The 20437-nt window shown below is 40.1% G+C and overlaps 1 protein-coding gene across 6 annotated transcripts in view; it reads left to right on the top strand.

The window, feature by feature from the left end:
• The window catches only part of FAM184A (family with sequence similarity 184 member A), a 314499-nt gene extending 295558 nt beyond the window's left edge, over window positions 1-18941 (top strand). For 4 of the 6 annotated variants that reach the window (XM_073675939.1, XM_073675937.1, XM_073675938.1 and 1 more), the window contains 4 exons: window positions 4800-4917; window positions 5184-5288; window positions 16428-16627; window positions 18228-18941. In XM_073675939.1, the coding sequence (XP_073532040.1) occupies window positions 4800-4917; window positions 5184-5288; window positions 16428-16627; window positions 18228-18309 (505 nt within the window). In that variant the 3' untranslated portion in view covers window positions 18310-18941. Of the gene's footprint in view, window positions 1-4799; window positions 4918-5183; window positions 5289-9310; window positions 9335-16427; window positions 16628-18227 lie in introns of those variants that run through there. The other 2 variants (XM_073675941.1, XM_073675942.1) reach the window with 2 other exon arrangements.
• Window positions 18942-20437: the final 1496 nt, after the last annotated feature.

The following is a 20437-nucleotide window of genomic DNA, read 5'->3' as shown; positions in this document are numbered from 1 at the left end:
GCAATAATACCAAGACTCAAAGATCTGAGCTAGGAAGCAGGAGTTTGCAGAAGAGATGATCAGACAGCTAAGTGAAATGGATGATGAGGAAAATTCCTGTACTACACAGGGAAGCTGGGAGCTCTGCTTTCTGATTACTCACACAGCACTGTTTGTCTGAGCTGGCCTTAATAGACCTTGGCTGATAATGTGAAAGGTGTTTTCCAGGTTACCAGAGTAACATGGTGCGGACTTAAAGTAGCCTTAGGGAAAAGAAACAAGGGCTGGTGCCTGAGCAAGGACAAGTGAGTAACAAGGAGTTGGTGGTGCAGACAACCTCTTTAATTCTTACATGGATAACAGAACATGATCTGTAGGCTTAGATCTGATAATTGGAAAGACAATAGAAACTATTTCCCCTATTTGAATGAAATCATTTATCCAGATTTATAGATAGATTACCAGAATAGATTTCCATTGTATAGCTACTCTTGATCTGTTATATGTCTATTCTAATCAAATTAGATTTATTAAAAGGGTTTTTCAAGACTTTTCAAAATTTGGCCAAGCAAAGGCTACATAATTAAAATGTAGAGATACCGTTCCTTAGTCACCTGACTGCTGAGGTTTCTGATAGGCTGCAGAGTCAGATGACTAATTGACAGGACGTCATCACTTTTACTCCCAGCAGGGCACACTGGAACAGTAGTGCCAGGGAGGTGGTTGATTCAAGTAGTGTGACAGATTTCTTTATTTTTAACAAATCCTTTTCTCTGACAAATTTCGAGAAGCCCTAAAAAATGTCTTGAAAGGATTATTCCCAAAAAATTAAGTTATTTCCTATTCACGTCATAATAACTTGCTGATCACTGGGTCATCAACCACAGATACGCCCAGGGATCCCAAGATTGAAGTTTTGGAATCCCTGAGAATGGAGCTTTGCAGCTCTATTCTGAAAGGGGGGCTGTCGAGTTCAGTGCTCGGCTGTCCCATAGACAATTAATGGAGCAGAGGCCGAGCATGCGCACTTCTGTTCCATTTAGGGCTAGGCTGCCGAGCCTTGATCTTGGGATTGCTGGTGGTCCCAGTGTTTGGACCTCCAGCAATCAGCAAGTTATTCCCTATGAATTGGGGATAACTTAATTTTTGTCAATAGCCCAAAAGATTTTTTGCAGAAAAAAAAAAGTAGCTGAAAGAATGCATTGTTCACACTACGTGGCCCTATAAGCTAAATGCCACTCACTGAAATACCACCAAATTCATTATTGTAACTTTAGTATTTGATTTGCTTCAAATAGCTGGCTTTAAGAGAAAAGAGTGTATATGGCTCATAAATCCATATCAATCACTTTGTCTAGTAGTTTAACCCTAACTAAAAATTCTAGTTGTAAATTCACGATATTGAATTTGGTTGTGAATACGTCACAGTGGTTGTCTATTTACCAGCTGTTCTGTGTATAACCATCCTTGTGTTGTGGCCATTGTTCTATCATTGGTACTGTTATATTCCATTTGTTGTGTTCTGTTCTGTGTATAACCATCCTTGTGTTGTGGCCATTGTTCTGTCATTGGTACTGTTATCTTCCATTAGTTGTGTTCTGTTCTGTGTATAACCATCCTAGTGTTGTGGCCATTGTTCTGTCATTGGTACTGTTATCTTCCATTAGTTGTGTTCTGTTCTGTGTATAACCATCCTTGTGTTGTGGCCATTGTTCTGTCATTGGTACTGTTATCTTCCATTTGTTGTGTTCTGTTCTGTGTATAACCATCCTTGTGTTGTGGCCATTGTTCTGTCAGTGGTACTGTTATCTTCCATCAGTTGTGTTCTGTTCTGTGTATAACCATCCTTGTGTTGTGGCCATTGTTCTGTCATTGGTACTGTTATCTTCCATCAGTTGTGTTCTGTTCTGTGTATAACCATCCTTGTGTTGTGGCCATTGTTCTGTCATTGGTACTGTTTTCTTCCATCAGTTGTGTTCTGTTCTGTGTATAACCATCCTTGTTTTGTGCCATTGTTCTCTCATTGGTACTGTTATCTTCCATTAGTTGTGTTCTGTTCTGTGTATAACCATCCTTGTGTTGTGGCTATTGTTCTATCATTGGTACTGTTTTCTTCCATCAGTTGTGTTCTGTTCTGTGTATAACCATCCTTGTGTTGTGGCCATTGTTCTATCATTGGTACTGTTTTCTTCCATCAGTTGTGTTCTGTTCTGTGTATAACCATCCTTGTGTTGTGGCCATTGTTCTATCATTGGTACTGTTATCTTCCATTAGTTGTGTTCTGTTCTGTGTATAACCATCCTAGTGTTGTGGCCATTGTTCTATCATTGGTACTGTTTTCTTCCATCAGTTGTGTTCTGTTCTGTGTATAACCATCCTTGTGTTGTGGCCATTGTTCTATCATTGGTACTGTTATCTTCCATTAGTTGTGTTCTGTTCTGTGTATAACCATCCTTGTGTTGTGGCCATTGTTCTATCATTGGTACTGTTTTCTTCCATCAGTTGTGTTCTGTTCTGTGTATAACCATCCTTGTGTTGTGGCCATTGTTCTATCATTGGTACTGTTATCTTCCATTAGTTGTGTTCTGTTCTGTGTATAACCATCCTAGTGTTGTGGCCATTGTTCTATCATTGGTACTGTTTTCTTCCATCAGTTGTGTTCTGTTCTGTGTATAACCATCCTTGTGTTGTGGCCATTGTTCTATCATTGGTACTGTTATCTTCCATTAGTTGTGTTCTGTTCTGTGTATAACCATCCTTGTGTTGTGGCCATTGTTCTATCATTGGTACTGTTTTCTTCCATCAGTTGTGTTCTGTTCTGTGTATAACCATCCTTGTGTTGTGGCCATTGTTCTATCATTGGTACTGTTTTCTTCCATCAGTTGTGTTCTGTTCTGTGTATAACCATCCTTGTTTTGTGCCATTGTTCTATCATTGGTACTGTTATCTTCCATTAGTTGTGTTCTGTTCTGTGTATAACCATCCTTGTGTTGTGGCCATTGTTCTATCATTGGTACTGTTTTCTTCCATCAGTTGTGTTCTGTTCTGTGTATAACCATCCTTGTGTTGTGGCCATTGTTCTATCATTGGTACTGTTATCTTCCATTAGTTGTACAGCTATGAAATTGTAGAATTTTTAAATGTTTTTCATTGCAGCCAAATTTCCAGGGGGTGTTTAGATCCTTTGGTAAAACTTATCATCTTACTAGGTTAGGTCTACATACAGATATGCTAATATATAGTAGGTAAGCTTACATCTGAAACTACACAATTTGAGACACTAATATCAATTGTTTACAGAATGTCTCAATCTTTGTGCACAAAAATCTGTCTGCTGTTCAAGCAAATAAAGAAGCTGCTAGTGCTTCTCAGCGAGCAATCAACCATCAGAGGAGATGGGATCTTTTTGCTGCACATCTTCATTCTTGATTTTTCTGCCTTCCAGTAGAGTATTGATTTAGTTGCTATTCCTAAAATGATGGAAGGCTTGTCATCTTTATTTTTCTCAGTAGAGAACAGACGTTGGCCATTTAAAGTAGCAGCTAGCCGAAGACATGAAATGAGAAAAACAGCTAATAATGGTATTTCCACGTGTTTGTGGGGGGTCTCAGTTAGTGGAGATGATATGTGACATTAGGAAGTGATCTAGAGAGACAATATCTTTGTGGAGCTTCTGTTAAACATCTTATTAAAATACTTTACAGTCAGCTGATCTCAACCCTAAAATTGCTGAAATCAGAGAACTCTGAAATCTTTACCAACGGGGTGTTGCTCACAGTGTGGCATGTCTTTAGGCTTATTTGCATAATTCTCAAGGTCCATATCTCTGGAACCATATCAGCAGAGGGATATAATAAGACCCACAAGTGACCACTTCTGACCAAAGGTCCTCTTTGATATTGAATTGTCCCCATCTTTTTGTTCAGAGCTCATTGCCAGCAGGGTACTACACTATTAACTACTATAAAAATACTAAATATTTATATAATAATATTAGAATTTAGAGATAGTCTGGAAAACTCTGGAAGTACGATTATTGCCTGAATGGAGGTGCCAATGCTAGCCACAAAGTCTTCCATACATGATCTCCACTGATCAGGCGACAGCAGATGTTTTCATCTAGGACAGTCCTGCAGTCTTCTTGTATGCTTAGATTGTGGGCAATGGTTGTCATGACCAATACGGGAATCTGTCTAGGAAGTGACTCATGACATCTGCTACCCAAGACCTGCAAAAAGACATGCAGAGCCTGGAGTATCGCATTAAGGCCACGTTCACATGTTCAGTATTTGGTCAGTATTTGACATCAGTATTTGTAAGCCAAACCAGGAGTGGGTGATAAATCCAGAAGTGGTGACGTGTTTCTATTATACTTTTCCTCTGATTGTTCCACTCCTGGTTTTGGAAACACGTCACCACTTCTGCATTTTTTACCCACTCCTGATTTACAAATACTGATGTAAAATACTGACCAAATACTGACATGTGAATGTGGCCATTCTCATTCTCTGTTTTATGGATGGTGGGAACGAGGTTTGCTTCACATGTATAATCTACAGGTTACAAAATGGAAGGCTGTGATAACTCCTTCAGAACTAATGTGTGTTTAGCATTTTTTAACCTAACTCACAATGCGTGAACTATTTATTCATACAGAGAACTGTAACTTGACCCTTAGCACCATTGAGTTACAGCTTTCTGCATCATTGTTAGAAAATTCTGCATTTGCTCTTTTTCATCTGTTCTAGTACTTGTCCACTTTATTCTCCAACACGTGTTAAACTGAATGAGGAATTACCATATTGTATTGAATATTAAAGGTTATCAGAAATGGAAGAAAAATACCAGAACAGAGAGTCAAGACCAGAGGACCTGCAGGTCATCTCCGAATTAAAAGACATGGTTGCAGAACGGGACCAGCTTATCAAGAAACTAATAGTGAGACATATTATTGGACTTTTCTTTTCTAAAGCGTTTGAAAGTGTTTACCACCAAGACCCATTGTCTTTAACAATTCAGCGATCTTTAAATAACTGGAACCTCATAAATAATAGCTATTCCAATAAATTATTAAACAAAGCGACATTTACAAACGAACAATTTGAGCTTAAAATATTAATACTTGATGTGTTTGAAAGCAATTATCTGAACGGGCAAAACTGTGGGAAAGAAGCACAGTCAGAATGACACTTTCATTTTTGCAGGAAGACAAGAAGTTCTACCAACTGGAACTAGTGAACCGTGAGACCAACTTCAACAAAGTATTTAATGCAAGTCCTAATGTTGGCGTTATCAATCCTCTAGTAAAGGTATGTAACACTGTGAACTGAATAAGACTTGTACAATATATATGTGTGTGTGTATATATATATATTTACATTTAAACTGATCTCTTTTTCTCACTCTCTCTCTCTCTCTCTCTCTCTCTCTCTCTCTCTCTCTCTCTCTCTCTCTCTCTCTCTCTCTCTCTCTCTCTCTCTCTCTCTCTCTATATATATATATAAATATGTAGTGGATATAAAAAGTTTACACACCCCTGTTAAAATGATAGGTTTTTGTCATGTAAAAAATCATACCAAGAAGAATTATGTCAGAATGTCAAAACTTTTTCCACCTCTAGGGTATGTACGCACTTTTAAGTATTTGCAGCAAATTTGAGTGTTGGCAGGAAAAACGCAGAGTAAAATATGTGCATTTTTATGAATTTCAATTTAAGTTTTTTTTCTTATCCAATTGAATAACTGAAAAATGCTGAAAGAATTGACATGCTGAAATAGAAACCCTGCTTTGATAGTTCAAATCCACAAGGAAAAAATAAGCAGCATGTGTATGAGATTTCAGAAATCGCATTCACCTCGCTGGTACTCTAAAGTGCAGTGTGTTTTCTAACCATGAAAAATGCACAGAAAAAAAAACAAAGCAAAAATGTGTGAACAAGCCTTTAATGTCACCCATAATCTGTATAAATCCATTGCCAAACAAACTGAAATCATTTTGAGGAGGAAAATAAAAATAGCAAAAGTAAAATAATGTGGTTGCATAAGTATGAACTCCTTCTTATACAGTAATTGGGGATTTGGTTGTGTTCAGAATCAGTCATTCACATTTCAACTTGTGTTAAGTAGTAATCAGTACACAGCTACCAACATTTACAATGAATCAGATTAACCCCATATAAAGTTTAGCTGTTCTAGCAGAATTTTCCTGACATTTTCCTAATTGCATTCTACAGTAAAAGGCATGTTCTGTAAACAGCTTACAACACAGCAAGGGGATCTATTTGTTGAAAGTTATCAGTCAGGAGAATGGTTCAAAAAGATTTCCAAGGCATTAGATATACCATGGACCACTCAGAAACGGTCATCAAGAAGTGGCTTAAATTTAGCACGACCGTGACCTTGAATTACCTAAAACTGGACATCAATCAAAAATTGATTAAGTGACAAGAAGAAAATTGGTCCAGGAGGCTGCCAAAAGCCTACAGCTGTTATGATCTGCTACAAGCACTAAGGAAAGACAGGAGATCTGTCCCTACAATAGAACTAAACTGGATCCCTGCGATGTAACGGGGAACCTGATCCTGCGATCAGACCCGCTAAAGTCCTCGGCTAGTCTGTACGAAGACCTATAGATGCAAGGGAGGGATCCCTACAAGAACTAGGGACTGGGATAAAGTTGGACACCTCCTAGCAGAAATTGTAGCAGAAAAAGACAAACACACAACATAGAACATAGAGGTCAGAAGACCTAGCAAAACTAACAGAGAAAGGTAACAGAGTACCAAGCTAGCTCAAGAGTAGAAAATACAATGAAGTCCAGCAAGGCCAGGAGGGCGGAGCCGGATTAAATAGGCAAAAATGGTCATGTGACCAGCAAACTAGAAAAAACCTAACAGGAGAGTTCTAACAACAGCAATATTAAAGAAGCTGCAGGACTTTCTGGAAATTAATGGTTTGGTGACACGACGGGATCCTTTACTTACAAAGAAAACCATCGAAGGCTGGCTATGTTTTGCCAAAATCTGCCTCAAATCTGCCTAAAGCATGTGGGAAAACGTGTTATGATCTGATGAGACAAAGGTTAAACATTTTGACCATGATTCCAAAAGGCATGTTTGGCACAAAGTCAACTTTGCGCATCACTAAAAGAACACCATACCCACAGTAAAGCGTGCTTGAGGCAGTATTATGCTTTGCGGCTGTTTGTCAGCATGTGGAACTGAGCTTTAGTGAAAATGGAGGGAATTATGAACAGTTCCAAATATCATATATGATCTACAGAAAAATGTGTCCCGCACTGGGTATAATAAAAAATAATTTTATTAAATCTCATTAAAACACATCAAGTGAATATTGTCATAAAAATCGGGGAAAATACATGAACTAGGACATTCATGGTTGGTGTTATATAAAAAAAAACAAATACAAAATATCTTGTGTATCCAACAGTTAATAGCTATGAGGTACAATTTAATGATGCAACTAGATATTATATATAATAGACAAAAAAATTAGCACATAGGAACTCTAGGTTAACCCCTTCACCCCTGGGCGATTTTCCATTTTTCCTTTTTGTTTTTTCCCTTCTCATCTGTAGGTTACATAGTTAAATTTTTTGAATTTGCACTTGCCATTATCTATATACCTTTTTTTGTAAATAGGTTTTCTCAGATCCAAATATCAGTTAATTTTGTAACAAAACCTTCAGGTCTCTGCTAAAAAGCTGAAGATGAAGAGGAATTTCACCTTTCAGCGCGACAACAATCCTAAGCATATCTGCAAACCAAAAGAATGGCTTTGCCAATCCAATTGAAAGTCCGTGAGTTGACTTAAAGAGGGTTGTACATAGGAGATGTCCTTGCAGTCTGACAGATCTGGATTGCTACTGCAAGAAAGAGTAGGTAAAAATGGCCGGTTCTAGATCAGCCTTGCTGATAGACGCCTGCCCAAAACAGACTGAATACTGTCATAAATTCAAAGGGTTCTTCAATAAAATATTAGTTTAAGGGCGTGTATATTTATGCAACCACATAATTTTAGTTCTTTATTTTTCTTTTTCCACCCGAAAAGATTTCAGTTTGTTTTTCAATTGCATCGTACATATTATATACACATTCTTGGTATGATTTTTCTTTCACATGACAAAAACTTGTCATTTTAACAGGGGTGTGTAGACTTTTTTATATATGCACACATTTATTTATTTGTTTAAATATCCTCCTTAATACTGAAATTGAAACAGCGAGAAGTAAAAGTATGGAGCAAATCATAAAGATCCATTGCTGTCAATTGTTGACCAATGACCTCTAAGACGTTCGTGATGGAAGACTAGTCTGGAGATGCTGCAGACTATGTTAGCATGTTTAGACAACACAAGCTGATCGCAGTAGCACAAACAACATGCGGCCTTGTGTTGCAGTGTTGAAAAATGGTTTCTAGGACACTTTGGTGCACATCTCTTACATCATAAGTCAGGAATTGCAAATAGAGCTGCCAACAGCGGATCTTGATGATTTACATGCCCAAGTGCATTCAGCGTGGCAGAACATTCCTCAGAGAATCATTAACCCCTTCACCATTGGGCCATTTTCTGTTTTTTTTTCCTCCCCTTCTTCCAAGAGCCATAATATTTTTATACTTCTGTCAATATCGACATATGAGGGCTTTTTTTTGAGGGACAAGTTGTATTGTTGAATGACGCCATTGATTTTACCATATAGTGTACTGAAAAACGGGGAAAAAATTCCAAGTGCACTGAAATTGCAAAACAAGTGCAATTCCACAATTGTTTTTTGGGTTTTTTATTTACCATGTTTTATATATTATACAGCTGACCTTGCAATATGATTCCCCAGGTCAGTATGAGTACACAGATACCAAACATGTATAGTTTTTTTGCTTATTTTAATATAAGTGGTGAAAAAAAATTGCACCATTTTCCGTTTGCTTAACGTTTTCATTTTTCGGGATATGGCACTGGTTGAGGGCTTATTTTTTGCGCCCTGAGCTGATGTTATTACTGATACCATTTTGTGGTAGATACGATGTTTTTATCGCCTTTTTATTGCATTTTTTGCAATGTTGCGGCTGCCAAGAAAAATGTAATTCTGGTGTTTCGATTTTTTTCTCATTGCACTGTTTACCGATCGGATTAATTTATTTTATATTTTGATAGACCAGACATTTCTGAACGCAGCGATACCAAATATATGTTGTTTTTTTTTTTTTACTGTTTTATTTTCACGTTAGCAAAAGGGGGGTGATTTGAAGTTTTTTGTTTTTTATTGTATTTTCATATTCTTAAAAACTTTTTTTTTTACTTTATTTAATAGTCCTCTTAGGAGACTTGAAGCTGAGATCGTCCGATCGCCTGTGGCACTGCTATGTATAGAAGAAACCAAGATCTCCTATGAACGCCAGCAAGGGGCCGACGTTCACAGGAGGATCGTAATGACAGGCACAGGGTTCTTCAGCAAACCTCTGGCTGTCATGACAATCAACGGCGCCCCTTGATCACATGACGGGCACTGATGGGCGGGATGAATGACGTGTTTCCTGCCAGACTGTGTTAAATCACGCTGTCAGTGTCCACCCGCAGCTGCTTAAGGCACATGATGACTGATTAAATGTGCGGGGAAACATGCGGGCTCAGCGTGCGAACCCACATCAAAGGCAGGGCCACACAACATATGACGTAAAGGGGTTAATAACCTCATGTATTGCTGCACATGGTGCTCATACTCAATACTAAATAAACTGAGAATTATATGTATAATATATATCAAACCTGTGCTTTTCATAATTCCACTACTTATCTTTCTTTGTGTGGCAATTTCAATGTTGAGGAGTGTATACACACAACGTATGTAAGACAGTAATAGGGCACATGGTTGGAGATAGCTACATTCATTTTACAGGGTGATGCAAAAAGGATGGTGCAAAAGAAAAGACCTGTGGTTAAACAAGTTGTCCACTCCTATTTAAAATGCCTCAATGTATTTAAACGGTGGAGATAAGTGTTTTTGTAAATTCATTGTGTGTTCTTTATTGCCTGTGAGTGGCGCTATCACTGGCCGCTCACAGGATTCACGTGACCCCCAGCTGCAGCCGGCTCTGACATCCCCTGATGTCACGTCAAGTTCTGGCTGCAGCCGGGCGTGACCCAGTGACGTGCTCACCGCTGATTGATGGGCTGCTGGGTTGTGGGTTACCCTGCGCGTCACACCCAGCATCCACCGCGGGCTTTCCCAATGAATGAGGAGAGGCAGAGCTTGTGGTGGATGCTGGGTGTGACGCGCGGGGTAACCCTGTCTACAGCCCATCAATCAGCGGGGAGCACATCACTGGGTCACGCCCGGCTGCAGCCAGAACTTGACGTGACATCAGCGATGTCAGAGCCGGCTGCAGCCGGGGTCACGTGATGCCTGTGAGTGGTCAGCAGGCAATAAAGACCACACAAGGTATTTACAAAACAACTTATCGCCAACGTTTAAATACATTGAGGCATTTTAAATAGTAGTGGACAACTTCTTTGAAGCAACACAGTAAATGGCCAGTGACTGAAAATGAAAGCAAAACAACCAATCACAGCATAACGTTCACATTTTAAGAGCCAAATATAAAATGTATTTATATAGTATGACATAAGATGGAGACATCGAAGCAAGGAAAAGCTTTTTGCACATTGGAATTTGCTTGTACAGGGTCTGTTGTGACAGTACAATGAAACTTTCAGAATATATTTGGTAAATGTGCTCCGCATAGAAACTGATGTCACCTTGGGTGAAGCAGTTTGAAACCACTGGGTGCTTATGTCATGAGAGAAGTCTGGGCCAGCCAAAGACTTCGGAAGAAGAGGATAAACAGGATTCTGTGCATGAGCATAGTCCTAGAAAGTCAACCAGGCTGACCAGTACGGAACTACCGGTGCCGCCAACCACAGGATTGTGTATCATATGAAAACGTCTGTGTTGTAAGCAATACAGATTATGGTACATCTTCAGGATTTCAAGTGGGACGGTCAGTCACCACAATGTTAGAATTTGCCTTTATTGAGCACATGATGAACTCATCCAAAGTAAACTTCCTTTTTTCCGCGGATACTTCCACTGGCCACTAATACCTGCGCATCTTAAAAGGAATGGCCAAACCTGAGACAATGCATCACTGTGGAGTCCATATCCAAGTATGTTATGGCACGCGTCTGGACAGAACTGGCCTACCTCCTAGACATCTGCCGTGTCACCAGTGGAAATCACTTTGAACATGTGTAGTGTATATATTAAACGTAGATAGTGAGCCTTTTCATGTTAATAAACTTAGGTTTTAATTTTGCCGCATCCTTCTTGAAGCACCCTGTATGTATGTGACTCGCCCCCTGGGCCGTGGGGCACTCGAATCCGGGCAATAGGGACACGATGGGGGTAGTAGTGGCGACCCAATTCCGTGGCTCAGGGTGGTCAGGCCAATGGTAGTCTGCTACGTTCTGCTGATAATGTCCGACTACGGCACCCGTGGATTGCGGTTATTAGGAACCGCCGCTGCATGCAGACCGCTGAGGCTGATGAGGTGTGCAGCTAGGGTAGTGTGACTCCCCACGGGAAGAGTGCGGCCCCAGGGCAGTATAATGGATGGTGGGAGTGATGGTAGTGAGAGTCCCAGTGTTAATAGTGCTGGAGGAGCAAGGAGCACACAGACAACAGGTTGCAGTCCAGGGTCTTTACTAGAACAGGTAAATTGACCCACAAACAGTCCCAGCTAGGAGGGGACCTGGATGTCTGAGAGCAACGGGGAAATTGGCCCTGGTCAGGGTGAGGGTGTAGGCCTACCGTGCTTTCTGCGCTCCTTCTGGCTATCTCCTCGTTATAGGGTAACAGCCCACGTTTCCGAGCTTTCCGTGTATTCTCGCCTGTATGGCCTGCGACGTGGGTTCCTTTCTGCTCCCAGCCTTGTACGGCTTTACTGGTCCCTTCGGTTGTGGCAGGGCCTCCAGGCTTCTTAGGCCAAGGAATATACAGTCCCTTGCGGACTGGTTATCTGCTGGAGGATGTGGAATCCTCCCAGCCTCAGACACCAAAGTCTGGTAAATTAAGTCTTTTATCTGCCAAGACAGGCTCTCGTCGCCTCTTGTCTCTGGCTTGTGGCTCTCCTCCTGCCACACTTCCTCTTAGGTGCAGTGCAACTGTCTGTCCCTGCTCTGCTCTGGGACAAGTCTCAGTGCTGAGACAGGCCATCAAGTTCTCTCTAACCCTGCCCCCAGCACCAGCTTTTATAGAGGCAGCCTGCTCCCCCTACTGACCTGAGACAGGAGGCATTGCATGCTAATGTTCCCCTGACTAGAGAACCTCCCCCTTGCTCTCAGACACAGCTTTAATTACACTTGTGGCATCCAGGCCAGGGTGACACATATGTATGTATATATATATATATATATATATATATATATATATATATATATATATACAGTACAGACCAAAAGTTTGGACACACCTTCTCATTTAAAGATTTTTCTGTATTTTCATGACTTTGAAAATTGTACATTCACACTGAAGGCATCAAAACTATGAATTAACACATGTGGAATTATATACTTAACAAAAAAGTGTGAAACAACTGAAAATATGTCTTATATTCTAGGTTCTTCAAAGTAGCCACCTTTTGCTTTGATGACTGCTTTGCACACTCTTGGCATTCTCTTGATGAGCTTCAAGAGGTAGTCACCGGAAATGGTCTTCCAACAATCTTGAAGGAGTTCCCAGAGATGCTTAGGACTTGTTGGCCCTTTTGCCTTCACTCTGCGGTCCAGCTCACCCCAAACCATCTCGACTGGGTTCAGGTCTGGTGACTGTGGAGGCCAGGTCATCTGGCGTAGCACCCCATCACTCTCCTTCTTGGTCAAATAGCCCTTACACAGCCTGGAGGTGTGTTTGAGGTCATTGTCCTGTTGAAAAATAAATGATGGTCCAACTAAACGCAAACTGGATGGAAAAGCATGCCGCTGCAAGAAGCTGTGGTAGCCATGCTTGTTCAGTATGCCTTCAATTTTGAATAAATCCCCAACAGTGTCACTAGCAAAGCACCCCCACACCATCACACCTCCTCCTCCATGCTTCACGGTGGGAACCAGGCACGTAGAGTCCATCCGTTCACCTTTTCTGCGTCACACAAAGACACAGTGGTTGGAACCAAAGATCTCAAATTTGGACTCATCAGACCAAAGCACAGATTTCCACTGCTCTAATGTCCATTCCTTGTGTTCTTTAGCCCAAACAAGTCTCTTTTGCTTGTTGCCTGTCCTTAGCAGTGGTTTCCTAGCAGCTATTTTACCATGAAGGCCTGCTGCACAAAGTCTCCTCTTAACAGTTGTTGTAGAGATGTGTCTGCTGCTAGAACTCTGTGTGGCATTGATCTGGTCTCTAATCTGAGCTGCTGTTAACCTGCGATTTCTGATGCTGGTGACTCGGATAAATTTATCCTCAGAAGCAGAGGTGACTCTTGGTCTTCCTTTCCTGGGGCGGTCCTCATGTGAGCCAGTTTCTTTGTAGCTCTTGATGGTTTTTGCAACTGCACTTGGGGACACTTTCAAAGTTTTCCCAATTTTTCGCACTGACTCACCTTCATTTCTTAAAGTAATGATGGCCACTCGTTTTTCTTTACTTAGCTGCTTTTTTCTTGCCATAATACAAATTCTAAGTGTCTATTCAGTAGGACTATCAGCTGTGTATCCACCAGACTTCTGCACAACACAGCTGATGGTCCCAACCCCATTTATAAGGCAAGAAATCCCACTTATTAAACCTGACAGGGCACACCTGTGAAGTGAAAACCATTTCCGGTGACTACCTCTTGAAGGTCATCAAGAGAATGCCAAGAGTGTGCAAAGCAGTCATCAAAGCAAAAGGTGGCTACTTTGAAGAACCTAGAATATAAGACATATTTTCAGTTGTTTCACACTTTTTTGTTAAGTATATAATTCCACATGTGTTAATTCATAGTTTTGATGCCTTCAGTGTGAATGTACAATTTTCATAGTCATGAAAATACAGAAAAATCTTTAAATGAGAAGGTGTGTCCAAACTTTTGGTCTGTACTGTATATATATATATATATATATATATATATATATATATATATGTATATATATATATATATATATATATATATATATATATATATATATATATAGATGGCCATATATATATATTTGTGTACTATTATAACAATGTCACATGATCCCTATGTCCATACAGTGATGGAATCACTCTCCCCTCCTAAGGACATAAATGGTATCCGAAGGAAGTGAGATGGTAGCTGCTGCTCTCACTTCATCTGGATTTCTTGAATTGTCCAAAGGAGAGGAGAGTGGAGCCAGCGCTGATTGGCTGCAGGGATCATTGTTATGTCACGCGATTCCCAGGAGAGCCAGTGCCAACACTGCTGGAATGGTGCCGGCACTGGAGGTGAGTATCTTATTGAGGGGAAACATAAGGATTCAGAAGCGGTTGTTCAAGTAGTGGACATCCCTTTTAACTAGTAAGAGAGAGTGCATAATGTTGCTTGTAATCCTCGGTTCACACTGGTGTCATGGCTTGCATTTATAACAGAAGCCTAGACACTGATGGATGCATCATTCGATAAATGCAGGCAGTGACCATTGGATCCCACTGACTCAATACTATAAGGTCCTATTGATGTGTCTGTCAGATTTATAGCTGTGCATCCTGTGTACAGAAATGCAATTTTACTATCAAAAGTGTCGAAAATGCAGACAGAACCCCTGATGGAGGCACGAAATGTGAACAGTAGGAGCTCTGTTCTCTCTGATCTTCTACATGTTTTTAACGCACATTTGCTTCTGCAGTGTTTTATTTTTGTAGTCACAGCAATTAGTATAGACTTCATTAAAATTTACAGTGGGAGCCAAGAATAGTAAACTAAAATACCTTGGACATTTCAGAAAGGAAATCTCGACCAATTCACATAAGGCTTGGAAATATTAGCCCCTAAGTAGAATAGTCTGCAACTTTAATGTTCTATATAGCACTTTTGCTATTAATTAGTAAAACACATCCAGGTCATACTACCGGTTTGGCTCATTAATTCGACCAGTTACTAAATTGCACACATCGGTGCCATCTGAGTGTTCTCGGCTCCGTGGGCAATATGAGGGAACGCAAGTTTATGTGTATTATTACTACATTGGTGGCACGTTGGTAATTTAAGTACGGCTGGTAACTCTCATAGGCCAACTATTGATATTGAGAGTGAATTGTTATATTTCCCCTGTAGACTATAAAATATTTATTACATTCGTTTTGTGATTGTGGCCTGTAGTTTTAAATACTTAATAGTAAATGCATTATTCCTGCATAATACATCAGTCCCACAAGTTACAAGACTCATGAAATTATGGGAACTTGAGACCATTAGGCCTCATTCAGACGTCCGTGAGTCACATACCTATTCTATTCATGCTTTTCTTATTATAGTCATGGGGCTGTTCACATGTCTTCTTGCGGGCCTATTGGTCCGCAAAAAAATCACAGAGACATGTCCGTTTTTGATCCGGGTCATGGATTAAAGTTAAGGAAAAAACAAGAAGAGTCAGCTCACCCACTTAGGAGCCCAGGAGACCGGCAGTGCCACAGGGAAGTAGATCGAAAGGAAAGATTTCAGCCTCAAAGATCTTCATAAAATTATCATCTTTATTAGATAAGTATAAAAATATGGCTATTACACAAACTCTATTAGGGAATATTCTATAGCAAACACTTTTCAGACAAAAAGGTCTTTGCTCATTGCATATGCAATATAGAATATTCCCTAATGGGATTGTGACTTTTGTGTAATAGCCATATTTTTATACTTACCTAATAAAGATGATGATTTTTTTGACTTTGGAATCTGTGTGCTGTCCATCATTAACGTTGTAAAGGATTGAAGATGCTTTTTCTTTTTCATCAGTGAAAAATCACTGATGGTAAACACTGACATATTGACCAAACATTGATGAAATTCGGATCCAAAACACTGATGAACAACGGTTCGTGTCCTTACATACAAGAAAAATCACGGAGGCCTGAATGACACCTGACTCTATACAAAATCTACTAACAGATAACCAAATACTATATATTACATACTCGCACCTCCACTACGGCCAGTGATTGGCTGCCACGGTCACATGTATGACGTCATAGGATAAAAGGGCCACTGAATTAGCAGTGCAAAAATGCAGAAGAATTTAAACAATCCCTTTTTGAAGACTTTTGTGTTTATTTAGATGTTGCAAAACTCTTTTAATTGAACTGTCCTGTTAGATATTAACGAACGAACAAAGTTTATTACATAGTGAAAGGTGATACATCCAACCAGTATAGCTGAAAATAGGAGACATTTACAGATGTTTTTACTATATGCCTCACTTGTGTTATTTTCAAACAAAAACAGCAAAAGAAGAAGAACGATAAGTCTTCAAACAGGTTTGTGAGCTCCCCTAACTTAAGTGCTGTGGAGACTAGTGGAATGGGAAATGGACATCCTACCCGCCTGGAACCCATTCCAAATTCACCCATCCACGATATTGAGTTCAACAGCAGCAAGCCTCTCCCACAGCCTGTACCGCCCAAAGAGGCCAAAACCTTTCTGAGGTGAGCACTGCCTCGCCAGTCAATTGCCACTGGTCATCAAAGTGCCGGACTACTGACATAGCCTTGAATTATTTCTTTGCAACCTCTTTTTAGAGCTCCTTTTTGCTCATATAATTGTTTAAACTCCATCTCATTATTTCCTTTGAAAACCTATGTTGTGCATCAGTTTCCATTATGCCATATTAAAGGGAACCTGTCACATTATACATGCAGTCCAATCAATGGACATCATGGTATAGAGAAGAAGAAGCTGAGCACAATGATAAATTGAATCTTTTCCAGCAAACCTATATAACTTGTATTTTATTCATTGAATTCATTGAACTCCCTGGTGTTTGTATGTATAGGAGTCCAGTGGGCGGTGCTACTCAGTGACAGCTATCTCTGCATGCACAGTCATACTGGGAAGACTGTCAATCACTGAGTAGGACTGCCCACTGGACTCATGCATATAAGCACCAGGGATTCAATGAATACAGTGTAAGTTGTACTGGAACTTTTCCCATAAAAATGTATATCAATTTGATCAGCCCCTCCTGCTCTAAACACCCTGCCTACAGATTACATACTATTTCCAACACGAGAAGGTTCCCTTTAAGGCTGATGCACGTACTTATTGTAATATCTGTTATTACGCTGTACATTTGGTATATTCAGTGTTGAGTATTTTCTTACTAAAGGAGGCCGATTGGCAGAAAATGAATTGCTATTATTTAGAACTCTTGTGTAATCGTCTGTTCCCATAATAGCAGCTTTTCCAGTACATTCTAAGGATCTAACTTATATATATTATAATGGGTGAGCTACAGTATAGTAGCTGAATGCTGTAGTGCCCTCTAGTGGTGAACATCAACATTTATGTATAAAATCATTAATAACAAGTAAAGAAAAGACAATACTTTTCACTGAATTGCCAAGAGCATGCATATGTATTGTATTGTATGGCCTCCTGTGATGAGCATGTACATATCTGTTTGCAATTCTGCATGTAAGTATATATAAATATATATCCCTGTAATTGATTGTCCCTGTGTGCTCCTTTTATACAATGAGAAGTTGTATAGCACTTTATTGTATCTCAGCCCAGCACCAAAGAAGAAAATTCCTTTCCCCTTGTCTATGACATGTAAACCCAACAGGACATTTGGGCTTCCCATGAGCACTTCCATTGAGCTGTATTTCAGTCCTATCTGTTGTTCTACCTGTGAATAATGCATGACACTGCTGGGTAATATCAGTGAGCCGAGTGTCCCCGGTCTGCACATTTATTGTGTGTTGTGAGAATTATACAGTGGGAGGTGACCATGGTATTCATACTTCTCACAAATTATGTTCCAATTAAAAAGGAGGCTAAAAGAGGGGGCAGTTTATTTCACAAAGGCTACATGCTTCCCCTAGCATCCACTAGCTTGTGCTGCTGGGGAATTACAATGTAGTGGATGTGCAGAAATGTCACACAGGGACAAGGACAAGAAGTGGTATTGATTCTGGCTTTCTGTTTGCTGCTGGCCGCTATGTCTGCTTTCTTACGGCCTTGTGTGATGTGTTTTCTACATGTATTATCCCTTGTAATGTGTTTCTCTTTCTCTCTGGGATTTAGCCCTCCCCAGACTGACACTTCACCCGTGGCATCACCAGATCCACAACGCCAGGAATGGTTTGCCCGCTACTTCACTTTCTAAGAGACTGTATTTGATAGTGTCTCTCTTTCTATTGTGGCACAGCTTTGATGTGGACTCTTTGTACAAGCATGATCTTAACAAACCCTTATGTGACCAAGCTTTGCCGTAACTACTGTTTGTTCGAACACTGTGAACAAGGGTGTTTGTCTCCAGGTGGAAATGCACTGTTTAATAACACTGCGTGTTTGCGTTCCTTCCAGTAAAATCTCCTTTACATTTTACAAAAAGAAAAAAAAAGAGAATTTTGTAGAATAACTGTGCTACCTCCTTTCCCTATTTATTCCTTCTTTTTTATTTCTTTTCTGCCAAGCATAAATACTTCAGTGCTGAAATGATCCATAGCACATTGCTGTGCACTGATGTTATTGAGATGCCTTCTCAGTAGATCCAGCCACAGGGCTCAAATGTCTAGGAAAGACCATTGTAGTTACCGATAAATCATGTTTGATAGTTCGACACCAGAAATAACAATGTGCCTGGATTCAGATTCTCAGCTTCTGATTGGTATGTATATACTATGTATGGCTATTGTATTCCTATTGTAACAACATAAACCCCTAAGTCCCAGTGTGTTATTTCCTATGGAAGTCACTTTTATTATACATATATAAAAGGATATTTTTTCTTATAAACTTAATGTTTGGTATTATTATTGGAATATCCTGTGTCTTTTATTCTTTACTTAACTGGAGAGAGGAACATAGTTTAAAGGTCTTCGTTATGGGCCCCAAATCAGTGTACGTACTCCTTTCCTTATTGAAGACATTAAAGGGAATCTACCTCCAGGTTTTTTTCTAACCCATCTGAGAGCAACATGATGTAGGGGCAGAGACCCTTTTTCCAGGGCTGTATCATTTACTTTACTGGGTGCTGCAGTTTTGATTAAAACTGTGGTATCTGCAATAGATCTAGCAGTTCTCCAAATGCTGAGCTCTGTATAATCCCACCCCCCCACCACTGATTGGCAGCTTTCCGTGTACACTGTGCATAGGCAGAAAGCTGCTAAATCAGTGGTGGGGGCGTGGTTGGACTACCTGGCAGCAGGCCAAGTAGTCATCTATTGGTAATCTCCTGCTGATAAACAATGATTTTATCTTAACTAAACTAAGCAGCCCAGTAAGATACAGTGCTGGAATCAGGGTCTCTGCCCAAAAATAATTTCCCTAATTCATGCTGCTGTCAGACTAGGTAGCAAACGCCTGTTTACAGATGGTGAGGAGCATAAGATTCAGAATATCAGTAAGCAAAGATGGGAATGCTGTTACATAATTGTACACATTATAGGTAGTGTTAAACTATATGGGTAAGTTACAAGTATATTGATTTATGTATCTTGATATGATTCTGAGTTTCAATGTGTTCATAGCTGCATTTACAATCCTGTAAGCTTCAGATCATAAATCTTCAGGTATTCCTTGCTCACGTATTGTTTGTTTTGATGGTGAATTGCTTTCTGAAGAGTGTACTTTTTATTATCCAACCATTGGCTTGGAAATCACTTGTGCTTTTGGGCCCCCTACATGTGGCTCCCCAGCTGTAATCATTTAATGTATGAATGTATCTTAGATGAAGTATACCTGAAACTGAGTGTGTGTCTGTGTAATGGCATGCTGTGAGAGGAGATCTCTAATTACATCAGAGCCGTTACACTTACATATCACAGCGGGAGCAGCCTGCCCCTTACCAAGAGTAGAGAAAAAATTATGCCTTGAAAACCAGATTCAGAATACCTAAAAATATTCCTTTCTGCACTACGTCTAAGATACATCTACTGTGAACTTTAAAACATTTTTTAAAGCACCACTCCAGCATTTTGTTTTTTTTTGCAGCCCTGGAGTGGCACTTTAAATCTAATCCCCCTGCCCCGTCAAATACTCACCCTCCGGCATCTTCACAGTTTTTTCGGTGCTGCTCCGGCGCCATCTTCTGACTAGTCAAAAGTTACGTCACAAGAGTTTAGTGCAAGTCTGTGAGAGCCAGAACGAGACTTTGATAGACTTGTATTGAAAAGTGACCTCCGCGCAACTCCCATGAAACACTGGAGCTGACAGAAGCGGCGGCAAAAATGGATGAAAACGCCGGAAGGTGAGTATGAGACAGGGGTCAGGGGACTTACATTTAAAGCACC

This window comes from Phyllobates terribilis, unplaced genomic scaffold (assembly GCF_046119375.1).
Source record: "Phyllobates terribilis strain yellow unplaced genomic scaffold, ASM4611937v1 Scaffold_3__8_contigs__length_932513732, whole genome shotgun sequence".
NCBI lineage: Eukaryota > Metazoa > Chordata > Amphibia > Anura > Dendrobatidae > Phyllobates > Phyllobates terribilis.
The sequence above is the reverse complement of the archived record's forward strand: the minus strand, read 5'-3'. Positions and strand labels throughout refer to the sequence as shown.